This window comes from Rhipicephalus sanguineus, chromosome 10, assembly GCF_013339695.2.
Source record: "Rhipicephalus sanguineus isolate Rsan-2018 chromosome 10, BIME_Rsan_1.4, whole genome shotgun sequence".
NCBI lineage: Eukaryota > Metazoa > Arthropoda > Arachnida > Ixodida > Ixodidae > Rhipicephalus > Rhipicephalus sanguineus.
Genome location: NC_051185.1, coordinates 6,734,927 through 6,749,504, shown reverse-complemented (window position 1 = coordinate 6,749,504; position 14,578 = coordinate 6,734,927). Strand labels below are relative to the sequence as shown.

Sequence of the window (14,578 nt, the reverse complement as noted above, 5' to 3'; positions counted from 1 at the left end):
GTCTTTTCTTGGACACAATGAATTGCCCTAGCCGTGTTGTGTACCACATATCTAGCAATTGGTGACTTGTAAAGCTGCGACATCATGCAACGTTTGTGAGGCATCTGGCGAGCGGAATCCCTTCAGCTCGTCGCTGCAATGAGCGTCGCACTCTCGCTATCCGTTCAACGCCACGATCCACGTGTCTGCGGCTGTAACTTCACCCCTGAAGACACAACCACATTGTCCAAGTTTACGCTTATCGGTTACCGTTCTCGAATTCTTTTTGTTTGTCCGCATGCTTTTACAGGTTGTCGCGGTACAAAGAATAAAACAAGATTGGCTGGTAGTGTGGTGGCACCTGTCGGAGGAGATATCAACCACTCTGCGACCTTCGTCTTTGTTGCCAGACGGCGTGCTGCCGGGCACACTGGGCCTCCGAGATAGTGCGTGACCTGTGGGCGTGCAATATCGGAGGCCACGACTGGGTGAAGCTCAAACCGTCGAGTGCGCTTATGAGAGCGCTGCGATCGCTGGCATGTCTGTGAGCTGAGGGCGCAAGGCAGTGGTGAGGAGGAGGGAGGGTATAGATATAGTTGTCCGTAGCGGCTTGGTACACGGTGCGTTGCTTAATTTCCGGTGTGAATGATTTGGGGATGCTCTTGCCTAAACGCTGAAAAAACTTCAAAAAACCGTTTCAGGGTCCCTTTAAAATGAACCTGGAGCCTCCACGCAATGGCATCACAAAGTGGTAACCATTGCTGCTGGTAAATTTGGTATGCATTGATAATCTCTGCAAAGAATGCCGATGTGCCTGGAAATGGCCCCGTTTACATTATATGATGGTGCTATTTTGATCTTTCACTTATGAACCTGCCAATTTGGCTTATGCATATTTTGCTGCAGGATGGGGGATATTATTTATGCGTAACGTCTGTGGAGCAGTGTAGAAAAAGCAACAGCCGGCATTATTTCTAGCAGGCTTGTGCGTTTGCGAACACTCTGCAAGTTCTCACGAACAGTGAATACATTGTGGACTCGTGGTTTGTTGCCTATTTTTGGGAGGTTGTGCGAGATGTGATGCCCGTAGAATAGAATTGTTACAGTACTTGTGCTGTTACATTCCGTATCCTTATCATGCATCACTTCAGCAAACAGTCCGCCACTTCTGACACCATGTAACAGTCAGCTGAAACAGGAACAGAAAGAACCTTTATTGACAGCAGCTGTTTGGTTTTATAGCGGCTGGTACGTGCAAGCACGTGTTGGCGTTGACGTCGGCAGTCGGTGCGGGATTGCACTAGTACGCACAGCACATGCGTATCTTGCCGGATGCAGAAGTCAGTATTAGAGCAGGGTAGCCAGCTTAAACCAGACATTTGGCATAACCCCACAGACTGTCTTCCACTTCCTGTTTACAAGGTTTTTTTAGGATATTGTACAAGAAAGGCACAAAAACAATGCATCACCAACTCCAATCCACTTTCCTTCCAATCCACCCACTGTAGGGTGGATCGAAGGAAGGCACTGCTTTTTTGCTCCTTGCTCAAGAATCTAAGCCCTTCGTTTTCATTACTCCATTGCCGCTCATGATTTATGTGCCCCATGTACAGTGTACAGCAAAGGCACATCAGCAAAATCTAGCAGACTTCATTTGCAGCGGTAAGTTCAGGGTTTAATTGTTATGTAGGAGAAAGAAAAAAAAATATTTAGATGACAAAATTTAGGGGTGTGACTATTACTGTGCAACTTTGATCATTACGTGAGTTAATACGGTGCCCTTTTCTTCTCTGATGTCCTTTGCCCAGACATCCAAGAGAGACCATTTTCACAGATGTCCACAGTAGCAAGAGACCAGTAATTCCTCAATGGACCTTATTTCATCATGTGCCTGTGCTACTTCAATGGCACTCACCTGTTCTTTAAATGTGGCAGCAAGGCCTTGGCAACCTGGCAGGGAGCTCACAAAGTGCGCTACTTGGTTCAAGGACCAGTCGGTGACGAGCGATCCCGGCACCAGATCCAGCTGTGGCCAGTGCTGCTCCAGACCTGGAGGACGCTCTTCTGAACGCGCTGCCCCAAATACTGATTGATGCACTGTTTGGGGGAGCTCTGCAAATGGGGTTACGAAACTGGTCTCACGAACAAGCACGCAAAATCGCCTTCACGCCAATTCAAGCACGGAAATTGCCTTCACACTACAAGAGGCACATGTTCAGCATGCAGGTAACGTACAGTCTTGCAAAGTTAGCAGAATGTACCACATTGTCACCACTAATTAACAACATGCTCTAAAAAATGTTTTCTAAGTGCTACACACTGAAAACTGCACATAAAGTACTTTCTGATTAAGGGCAGAATGCGATTCTTCTGGCGTATGTGCCTCCACAAATTTTGTCAAAATGTTCCGTGTTTGCATTTCCTCCCTTGTAATACTGCGCTATGTATGAATATGCCAGTAGGGTGATTCCACGTAAGATCGAACAAACGATGGCTGGTCGACCTCTCAAATTTATTTCAAAATTTTATATATTATTGCCTGATGAGTGGAAAGAAGAGATCCGCAATTTGTTTTGCCACCAAAAATTTTTTCGAACCACAGGAAATCAATAATGACGAAGAGGTGGAGTGGAGCGCTCATCCGCTCTGCTGTTTTGGCCAACTTTCGTTATGAATTGCACAAAATATATTAAAGTTAGGTAGCTGAAATTTATTTACCTTAATATATGCATGCTTTTGCTTCTGCTCAGGTATTTTTAGTTTTTATGTGTAGTGTATATGTTTTTATAAAAAACCTCAAAAATGGCCCAATCGGCAAAATTTTCTTTACTTTGAAGGTCTTTAACTCAAAAAAGCCTTGTAGCAGAGGTACAAAAATTCCGCATTACGTTCTTCGCATGTTTATCTACCAAACTGCCAAATCTTGTATTTATATAGCTTTTCAGTAAAGAGATATCATCGGGCTAAGTTCAAGAAAACACCGAACGATGAAAACTTCTGACGACAATTAAAAAAAAACCCCATTTTTTAAATTTCTTAAACTTTGTCCACTTATTCTCCTCCACATCAGCTTTCACAAGCATTAAAAACATGTTGCATAATGTCGTTGCAGTAATAGTTACGGTCCCTCCAATGAGACTCTTAGGCAAGGATGGGCAATTCCGACTTCTTGCCCAGCAAGTGTATAAAATGCAGGCAGGATTGAATTTCTTTTTATTAAAAGGTCACCAGCTACCTAAAAAGGTGTCGCCTGCACTGAAGACGTTAATTTTGAAATTATTTGGTCACTGCAGCGGCCACGAGCGCGGAGCTACCGAGTAGGCGCGCGCGCACCCGAGATGCTCGTTGTAAGAGACAGGCGCAGTGAGAGCTCGTTCTCGCGTCCTCAGACCGATTGAGTTCGAAACAGTAACACCTCTCGGGTGACTTGAACGCACGTGCACTGGAGCTTCGCTATTCTATCCGCCATCTGTTCGCATCTTAGCTAGGCGCTGATAACACGGCGGAAATGGAAGCAAGATGAAAACTCTATAAGGGAGTTATGAGCGCTCGCTTCACGCACGCTGCTGCCACAGAAACTGCGCTGCGCCAGTTGCGATCAGTGGAAAGCATGAACGTGGCGCTCCAGTGGCAAAGCAAAATATGGATTGTCAAAGGAAAGAAAAGCAAAACTATCGGTAACCGGATGCGCTTGTCTATATTAGATGTCGGCAGCAGACGGCGTGAACTGGCCGCGCGTTCGGTGTGCTGTTCACACTTCATTCGGCGCGGATAGTTCTTGCGCTTTGCTCTTACTCTACTCCTCCTCTGCGTCTCATGACGAGAAAGTATAGCTCTGAATGAGTCTATTGTGGAGACTACTTTTCGAAGCACAAGAAGGAGTACTGACACGAATTTTAAAAAAAATCGGATTGTTGCTCTAAATAAAAATACTGTTGTCGAGAAACCTAAAACGACTATTGTGGCGCCTGGGAATGCATCCTATATATATTAATTAGCGCCACCTTAAAAAGACACTTTCGGTTTCGACATCGAGGGGGTGGCTTCTCAGTGTCGTTTCATAGCAGTGTGACGTCACGGAGATACAGAAATTCGCGACGTACTAGCGGGAAATCCGTCATCTGCTCGTGGTGCAACAGATAACGATGAGTGAATTGTCGTCCAGTGACCCTGACAGTGATTTCTACGATTTAGGCTGCATGCAGGACGCAGAACTCGCGAACTCGGAGGAACTGTCTTGACTTGTCGGGATAATGTCCTTGCAGTGTGGCTGGCTTGCAAATGCTCAGCGACGAAAACTTCAAAGTCAAATAATATTATTTTATACGTGTTCTCCGACTCCACTGTGTGCACAGCGTGGACACTGCATACCAACGAAGCAAAAAATGTCCCTTTTGCAATGTCTCAAAATCGTGTCAGTACTCCTTTAATTGTTGCAAAGAAGCCAAAATTTCGGAGAGTTACCGTCCTAGACATAAATGCTTTGAAGGAACGTTTAACGCCCGAAAGATCAGTGACTTTGTGCTACGCGTCCTTTTGCTACCACTGCAATGAAAGATCTTCACGGAACGCACAGTTTAACGATGACATTCTTATGCCCCTGAAAAAGAAAGCGACGCAATTAACCAGATCACTGCGACTACCGGTGCACGTGCGTTCAAGACACCCGAGAGGTGCTGCTGTTTCGAACTCAATCGGTCTGAGGACGCGAAAACGAGCTCTCACTGCGCCGTCTCTTACAACGAGCATCTCGGGTGCACGCGCGCCTACTCGGTAGCTCCGCGCTCGTGGCCGCTGCAGTGACCAAATAATTTCAAAATTAACGTCTTCAGTGCCGGCGACATCTTTTTAGGTACCTGCTGACCTTTTAATAAAAAGAAATTCAATCCTGCCTGCATTTTACACACTTGCTGGGCAAGAAGTCGGAATTGCCCATCCTTGCCTAAGAGTCTCATTGGAGGGACCGTAACTATTACTGCAACGACATTATGCAACATGTTTTTAATGCTTGTGAAAGCTGATGTGGAGGAGAATAAGTGGACAAAGTTTAAGAAATTAAAAAAATGGGGTTTTTTTTTAATTGTCGTCAGAAGTTTTCATCGTTCGGTGTTTTTTTGAACTTAGCCCGATGATATCTCTTTACTGAAAAGCTATATAAATACAAGAATTGGCAGTTTGGTAGATAAACATGCGAAGAACGTAATGCGGAATTTTTGTACCTCTGCTACAAGGCTTTTTTGAGTTAAAGACCTTCAAAGTAAAGAAAATTTTGCCGATTGGGCCATTTTTGAGGTTTTTTATAAAAACATATACACTACACATAAAAACTAAAGATACCTGAGCAGAAGCAAAAACATGCATATATTAAGGTAAATAAGTTTCAGCTACCTAACTTTAATATATTTTGTGCAATTCATAACGAAAGTTGGCCAAAACAGCAGAGCAGATGAGCGCTCCACTCCACCTCTTCGTCATTATTGATTTCCTGTGGTTCGAAAAAATTTTTGGTGGCAAAACAAATTGCGGATCTCTTCTTTCCACTCATCAGGCAATAATATATAAAATTTTGAAATAAATTTGAGAGGTCGACCAGCCATCGTTTGTTCGATCTTACGTGGAATCACCCAGTAATCAATACTTACTCTACGGAAGGTATATATTGTGATAAAAATATTTTGAGACCATTGAAGTTTGCAAATCTTACGGGGAAAAATAACAAATTTGCGAAAATCTTCATCTTGGGCCACATTGAAACGCGATTTACACCACGTGGTGCTCCAATTAAAAATCAGCTTTATACCTCAATCGAAAGCAAATAAACAGTTCTTCTCATATGGCAACTTTTATCATTACAATTTTTGTTTTAGGGAAGAAATAATTTTTGATGTTCCCGATTAACGGCTATCTTCCCATTTGTTCATACGGCGGCTTCATCATTGAAGTTGCGCATTGCCGTCAATGGGAAACTTAAAAAATTATTTTCTTCCTTAAATAAAAAATTGTAGTGATAAAAGTTGATATATAAGAAAAACTATTTATTTGCTTTCGAGTGAGGTATAAAGCTGATATTTAATTGGAGCACCACGTGGTGTAACTCGCGTTTCAATGTGGCCCAAGATGAAGATTTTCGCAAATTCGTTATTTTTCTCGTAAGAATTGCAAACTTCAATGGTCTGAAAATATTTTTATCACAATATATACCTTCCATAGAGTAAGTATTGATTACTGGCATATTCATACATAGCGCAGTATTACAAGAGAAAAAATGCAAACACAGAACATTTTGACAAAATTTGTGGAGGCATATAAGGCAGAAAAATTCCAGTAATATAACTGAGATTCAAACATCTTACGCAGACGCTTTTATTTAATATGTGAACCAAATTTGGCATTGAAACACGAAACGATACTCTCAGAGTTAATTTTCGAACAAACTTCACTCAGACGACATTCTGCGAAATTTGGAAGGCTCACACGTGACCAAAAATCTTTTTCTCTCAAAAATATTCTAGCAATTTACTGTTTTCAATACAAGAAATATGCACAATCTTCCTCGATGCCATTTGAGATGGTTGCCAAAATGGCTGGGACGTATGGCGTGGAATGACCCATATTGAGTATCTTGATGCAGAAAGCCCACATAATATATTTTTTAACTTTTTAACTATATGTTTGAATACCACAGCTCCCCAAATGACAACCAAACAGAAAGGTAAAATGTAGAGCTGTGCGAATAGCAAAATTTTGGGTGCGAAGCGAATTCGAATATTGAAGTGTGAGTGCGAATCGAATTGAATATTTTTCGAATATTTCTCGAATATTTCTAGAATATTTTTCGAATATTTCGAAGCGAAATTGCAGACAAAAATGTTTGAGAGGATTCCTAAGCATATTCTTATGAGATAGCAACATGAAAGAGTTTCTTTTCTCTAGGTTGAAGCGCAATGTAGAGGCCGAATTGTATTTATGTACATGATTTGGTGCAACCAAACTGTTGCCGACAACACTTTACAAGTGATAGGCAAAGATGCCATTTCCTCAGCCTCTCCTTTCAACTTCTGTGGAAGCCCAACTGATGTGGTGGACAAGGGTGTGCTCCCTTCAAGTCCAGAGTTCCAAATCTGCCTCAATGACATCGATATATAATAACATCTGAAATTTTGGATGCTAAAAAGCTTCGACGTCCGATTTTATCCTGCCCAAATTTCAGGTCCAAAACAGCATTAATTGAGCCCCCACCTCTGCCACATCTTTCATCTCCATGTTGGAACCAGCATTTTTTTGAGTTAATACACTTGCAACCGTAGCGGAGTTTGAAAGGCAGCTTTGCCACAATGCGGGGGTGTGATGAGGTGAAGCATACTGAACATCTAGGGACCACATCTAACCGGACGTTGACTGTGTCTTGGCTATGAAAGGCAGCTTTGCCACAATACGAGAGAGTAATGAGGTGAAGCATATTAAAATCTGAAGGGGGCACTTACAGTCGGACGTTGACTGTATTTGTTTTTGGGAAGTTCGAATAGTTCGAATAGTAAAATTCCAGTGCGAATCGAATCGAATAGCAAACACTATTCGAAAAATATTCGAAATTTCAAATATTCACACACCCCTAGTAAAATGCAATTATACATCATGAGGGTCGCAACAAGCGAACACAGCAGATTCTCGATAAATGGAAATGGCTTAAATGGAATCACTGGTTGAATAGAATAACAGCCCCATATTTGGTCGGGCTTATATTTCGGTAATGCAAAAGCCTTTTGTTTATCAAAACCAGAATGTGCACATATTTGTAGACAAATACACTAAGGCAAGCTATACAGGATTTTTCCCAAAAGAGGGACAATCTCAAACACAGGGTGCTTCAAGAAATGTGCCCAAAAATTCCCAAAATAAGAGAATTGCAGCATTTGCTCGTAGCTTTGGCATTACTTTTTCTGTGGCAGCAGACAACCCAAGGTGACTGGAGATAATAATTATGGCATTAACTATAGAAATTAAATTAACTTTTTAATTTGTGAAGACAGGTGGTTGGGTCAAATCGGAGAATTGAAAGCCTTCCTGCAAAAAGCCCAATGCCGCTTTGACATTTACAAAGAGCGGCTGGTGAAACCGAATTATTTCGATAGGAGCACTGATTGGTTAATTGAGCAGTGTCACTATGGTAACACACTTACAAAAGGCACTGGGGCCATTTTAACGGGCCTATACCGTACCAAAAAATGTGGAATACTGTTCCGTTTGCTCTGTGTCGAAGCACTGCCCATGTGGGGTCAAAATGGCAAATTTGGCTAATTGGTGCGCATTTCTTTTTGAGAATCTCTTTCTTGTCTTCGTTTTCTTTTTGGGCTGTTCTTTTTAAAAAAAATGAGTATTTCAAAATAACCAATCACGGAGAAGCAATACGTAACAGTATTTAGTATTCTGTGTTATGGTATAGGCCTGTAGTACAAATTTCTTTTCTGCTGTGTTTACAATGGCTTCATTTAATAATTATCCAAACTTGGCTAATGAAATGATACAGCCTTAATTAACATGACCATTACATTCGGTGGAATCAATAAAACTAAAAAGACAATGCAATAAGCACAATTTCGGACAAGTGCAACTCTTGTAAGCAACAGCTACTGGTACCTCTACACAGTTTGGTTAGTTTAAAAAAAAAAGCTTCAGTGCTGTGTCTTGTTCACTATATATTTGCACGCTGACAATCATATTAGTGGTTGAGTGAATGCATAAATAACTCAGCTGTGAAAATAAAATTTTTGGTGTGAAGCGAATTCGAATAATAAAGATTGAGTGCGAATCAAATCAAATAATTTTCAAATATTTCTCAAGTATTCTTCGAATACTTCGAAGCGAAATTACAGAACAAAGCTGCAGAGAATCCCTAAGTATGTTCTTACGAGACAGGAACAATTACAAGTCACAAACATGGTCAAAGAACAGATTTATTCCTAAGGGACGATGCGGCTTTCATATCGCGAAAAATAAGAAAAAGAAAAATCGATTTTCGAAAATCACATTTTCAGTTTCTGTAGTTTTTTTTCTGATTACAAAATATCGTCCCTGAAAACTACGTAGAAGTGCGGTAAAAAATTTGCTGTGCTTGCTAAGGTAGCAAAAATTACTGCGGAAATCGCTAAAAAAAAACTGTGTTAAAAAAAATTATAGTTCTGCAAAGGCGCAACCGGGCACCGCCATCTTGGGCTCGTCTGAAAGAGCATTTCTCAGTCTTCAAATTTCTCGCTCCAGCTAGGTCTCTCCATTCAGAAAAAAGGGTACAAAAAGCAAATGTTTGAAGTTATTTTCGAGGTCTTCCATTGGCTGCATTCACCATGTTGCCCCAGCACGCCTCGTCATTGGTCCGATCCTCGCTCCGGGATAGCATCGTCTGCTCCTTGCACGTCGCGAGGTCACGGCTGTCAAAAATTGCGCTACTTAGTGACGCGTTCGCACTCGTTCTGTGTTCACAGGTCGACGATCATTTAGAATATAATTACGCTTTAGTTTGGCAGCTGCAAGTGGAAGCTCAAACGTCAGATTACGATAGTGTGCCACGCTCATCGCGAACATCGCAGACGTGTGTCTCGGACAAGCTGTTCTGCCTATCAGCATTTCGCACCTCGATCGTGACAAAGACCATCACGGGACGACTCTTTGTACTCGCAATCGAGCATGACGTACTTTGAAACATCGGGTACCGCGGCCACGCACGTCGCGACCGAACTTACTGCTCGGAATAGTGGCAAGGCCTAACTCTGCTCACGGTGGCGATGTACGAGACGAATCCGAACTCTGCGGACAAGAACATCGCGCTAGCGGACAAGCAAAAGCAAAGAAACCACAATGTGTTTCGTCACAAGCAACGAATCGCATTGCCCGCTGGTTCCTCAGAACCGCGGATGGGCATTTTACACATTGGCAGTGGAGCCCCCGGCAAGCTCATCGCGCCGCGACCGCTTGGGATATCGGTGGAAGCGGCTAGCAGTTTTGCACGTCGGCGGCCCAAAACGCAAGACCAAGCACGCTGCACGCCGATTTAGCGTCTTCATATTTATTTTCCGTTATTATAAACTGTTATTTTATTTTCCGGAAGTTCGAATACTTCGAATAGTAAAATTTCGGTGCGAATCGAATTGAATAGCAAACACTATTCGAAAAATATTCGAAAGTCCGAATATTCGAACACCCCTAATAAATAACTCTACATAATAATCTGCTGAGTGCCCCACTCCCCACAGAATGATTCTCACCTTGATTCTTGAGCCGCACAGTATTGGGAACAACGTCAGGCGTCCGTATCCTATGAAGTGAAAAATTTGACGGAATATTTTAGCATCACCAAGATAGTGAACAAAGGGTTGTAAAGTAGAAAAAGTTGGCCGAGTTGGCACTGATTCGTGTTTAAGGAAATATTTCACACAGCTGTGGTGGGTGAGCTACTTAACAGAAACTATCAAATTTATTATAAAACATCATGCCAGTGTACAAATACACATGGATGAGCAGAGAAAGAACCCAAATCACTGGCATTCTCTGTGTCTTTCTCTGCCCGTCCGTGTTTGTTTGTGAGCTGAAACAATGTTTCATGATGCCATTCACAAACACCTAGCCCAGCTGTCTACGCTTAGTGACCCACTGATACAGCCTTTTGAAAAACTGCCTTCTTCTATTCCACAACATTCATTAACAACTTCACCAGCCTAAGCCCTCATTCATTAAGCCTTTGGTGGATCATATAAATCAGAATTGTGGTTTTCAGCGCATAGTGCAAGAGTTCAGTCAAAACTAGTTATTGGCTCATAAGATGTCAAGCATAGAGCACACTCAATCGAAGAAAACAGCACTGAAAATATGCACAAAAAAGGGAAGAGAGTAAGAATGCTGAGAACATGGATTAGGTCCGCATTTGCCTTATGGTACATACGGCTGGACTCTACCGCACTCTCACTTGGATTGCAACAACGTGGAGCCTGCTCTTGATCTGAGCCAGACAAAAAGTGTCCGGGCCAAACATTAAGCCATACACCAGTGCAATCAGAGACCAGAAGATACACGTCCCCATGTCTTCCATTGCAAACAAACAAGACACTGCTGCACTGTGCATGCAGCCACAACTACATGCGTGTCTGTATGCCAGAACAAAAGCGGTAAAAGTGATGTGATCAGCTCTCTCGCACTCTGTGGTTGGCGCTGAGTGTGCCTCGGAGTGTTCTGAGCTGGAGAGTGGTGCTCCGAAAGAACCAGCTGAATGTATTCAGAGCACTCGATATCAACCAGTTTAATGTGACACAAGTCGCCAGAGCACTAAAAAATGACCAGTCAAATATACCATTATTTTTTTTCCCTTGTCTTTGTTTTCAGCACTGTTTTGTTTGATGGATTCATACCAACAGGCTCATGTTCAATCTTTGTTAAGGCACAGTCAAGGTAACAAAGCATGCAGGTGTCAGCTAGACTGCAGGGCTCAGGCATGTGGTTAGCAGTACTGTCACTACTTGGCCCATGAATACCAATGCTACCAACAAAGAAACTATCATATATTCACTTTTGAATAGAGCTGTGCGAATAGCAAAATTTTGAGTGCGAAGCGAATTCGAATATTTAAGTGTGAGTGCAAATCAAATCGAATATTTTTGAATATTTCTTGAATATTTCTAGAATACTTTTCGAATACTTCGAAGCGAAATTGCAGAAAAAGGTTGGAGAGGATTCCTAAGCATATTCTTATGAGATAGCAACATGAAAGTGTTTCTTTTCTCTAGGTTGAAGCGCAATGTAGAGGTCGAATTGTATTTACGGACATGATTTGGTGCAACCAAAGTGGTGCCGACAACACTTTACACATGGTAGTCAAAGCTGTCATTTCCTTAGCCTCTCCTCCTCTTTCAACTTCTGTGGAATCCCAACTGATGTGGCAGATAAGGGTGTGCTCCCTTCAAGTCTGGAGTTCTAAATCTGCCTCATAGACTACATCGATATATAATAACATCTGAAATTTTGGATGCTAAAAAGCTTCAGCGTCCGATTTTTCGGACTTGCTGCCCAAATTTCAGATCCAAAACAGCACTTAATTAAGCCCCCACCTCTGCCACATCTTTCATCTCCATGATGGAACCAGCGTTTTCTTCAGTTAATACACTTGCGACCGTAGCGGAGTTTGAAAGGCAGCTTTGCCGCAATGCGGGGGTGTGATGGGGTGAAGCATATTGAAAATCTAGAAACCACTTCTAATCGGATGTTGACTGTGTCTTGGCCAAGTTCGACCGTAACGGAGCTTAAAATGCAGCTTTGCCGCAATAAGATAGTGTAATGAGGTGAGGCATACTGAAAATCTGAAGCGGTCACTTTCAATCGGACGTTGACTGTATATTTGTCTTTGGGAAGTTCGAATAGTAAAATTCCAGTGCAAATCGAATCGAATAGCAAACTTTATTCGAAAAATATTTGAAATTTTGATTATTCGCACACCCCTACTTTTGAATGACTTCATACTGTGATACAGTAGACAGCTGTTGTGGTATTTAGAGTACCTTGTCACAATTGCCTGTAGGCATAGGTAGTAACCAATGATACAGTACTCGCAAGCTGTCCACGTCTCACATCTCCTTCAGTGAATGTAGTGCAAACACTTAGACTCAGTTTTCCCAGTTCATACTTGTACCCTCACTGAGAAGGAGAGCCTCGGCCCCGTGGGCAGCATGGCTTTACATCTTGGGGAAGACGATATAAAAACAAAAGAAGATAGAAGGCTGTCGAGATAAGAGTAGTACTTTATACCACAGGCTTGCAGGTCGCTAACAGCTCTTTATCCCCGTGGAACTACTCACTTGCGTGGCCGTCCTCTGCCTCGTGGTTGGGTTGGCACTGCTGCCGAAGGGCTGTCCTGGCTGCTGTCATCACCCGCATGCGCTGTTGCAAGGGGACAACCAGACGCATTGTGGTGCACTGTGTACTTCTCCTTGAGGTGTCCACTACCATTGCAGCCAGGAGTGGGGCACCGCCTGCACATAGTGGGCCACGACACACATCAGTTACTACTGAAACTACAGAAGGCATGACACAAAGGACGATGCATAAGTGCTACCCTCTTTATGACAATAGTTAGGTCAGTTGTAGAAAGGTAACGAAAATGCCGTACTATATTGATATCACACCGGGCAAAGACCATATAACAAGAGCTGAAGCTAAACGAATGTGTGCTATATAAAAAGATGTCCCACACAAAATGAAGTCTTGTTTGCAGGAACTGGCAGCAGAACAGTTACAGCTTCTCAAATCTTCCAAATGTCTACAGAAGGCAAGTGCCCAATAAAAGTTGTAAGCAGCAAAACCTCTGACACTGATGTTATTGAAGTGCTTTAACATTGCTCTATCAATCACTCCATTTGTGCAATTAGAAAAAGCACACATTATTCTTTAGGCATTTGTTGCTGACTAGTGATTACATCTTACGGCATAAGGTATCGCCATTTATAGCCAGAAATATTGCTGGAATGCCTAAATTGACTAAATTAGCAGCTGCAGGTCATCCACTGAGCAGACTCACATCTCTTTCCAGGCCCAAGAGTGCTGTTTCTTCGGATAGTTGGAATTCCATACTGGCTTTCTGTTTGTGCGTTTCCATTTGAGATGGAAATGGAACCGTTCGAGCGCTTCCGTTTGTGGTTTTTCTGTGTACATCACTGCGTCCTTGTCTTCAACAAGCGTAACCAGAAAAACCACTTTCCAGGTCTAACTGCTATAGCACCACGGCTGGTGCTGCGAAGAGGAGTTGCACTATTCTCAAGCCCTGGCTCTCGATGGACAAGTGGCCAGCCACTCCAATGACTGGGTCACCATGCTTACCTTAGGCCATCCTTAGTTTCCTGAGGTATGCTAGATGGGATGTTGAGCCGATCAGGCAACTCCCGGTTGGCCGCCGAGAAGGGGCACCCATAAGCACTGCAAAAGGAGCATACCTGAGCAAACCTATATTTCGGTGTTCTGTGGACAATGGGTTAAAGCAATCCAAGAAGCTGCAAGTATCACTTATATTAAACGTAATGACTTGTATAGTGGCTGCATAAAATCATAGTGTGATGTGAAATTCCATTACGTTACAGAAACATGGAAAAGGAACACTGAATCAGCATAGACTGATAAAACAACCTTGCAAAACTCTATCTTTGTTAATGCTGGGGTAAGAGGTTGATTACTATTTTAAAGAAAGATCAAACTTCCATTTAAGCTCGTGCTGACATGTCGGTGCGACATCAGAGATTTCAATGTATTTTTCCTTATTTAGACAGTTGCCATGCAGTAAATGAAGCTTAATAAGTCCAATTAATGCCTCCCTTACAATGTGCTTGCATCCAGTCTTGGCAAAAAGGTATATCCACTAAGAGAAGCCATCAAAATCCATGATGGAAAATTGAAGACAATGTCATCATCCATTTTTCTCCTCTTTCCTGCCTTACCATGCTTCCTATGGCAGTAACAGTGCTTTTACTGGCATGGCAGAAGGATGATATAGTAATACCACTTAACTTATTTTTCTTCTTCAATAAATATTTCAGTATACTAGACTCACATATTTAATAATAATGGTCTA

General features: G+C 42.4%; 1 protein-coding gene across 3 annotated transcripts in view; it reads right to left on the bottom strand.

The window, feature by feature from the left end:
* Nucleotides 1-14,578, bottom strand: part of LOC119406908 (lethal(3)malignant brain tumor-like protein 4) — a 53,227-nt gene that overhangs the window by 10,083 nt on the left and 28,566 nt on the right. For all 3 annotated transcript variants that reach the window (XM_049419689.1, XM_037673684.2, XM_037673685.2), the window contains exons 12-15: nt 13,834-13,929; nt 12,816-12,989; nt 10,239-10,288; nt 1,895-2,091 (exon numbers count right to left, since the gene is read on the bottom strand). In XM_049419689.1, coding sequence (XP_049275646.1) covers nt 1,895-2,091; nt 10,239-10,288; nt 12,816-12,989; nt 13,834-13,929 — 517 coding nt within the window. The remainder of the gene's footprint in view (nt 1-1,894; nt 2,092-10,238; nt 10,289-12,815; nt 12,990-13,833; nt 13,930-14,578) is intronic.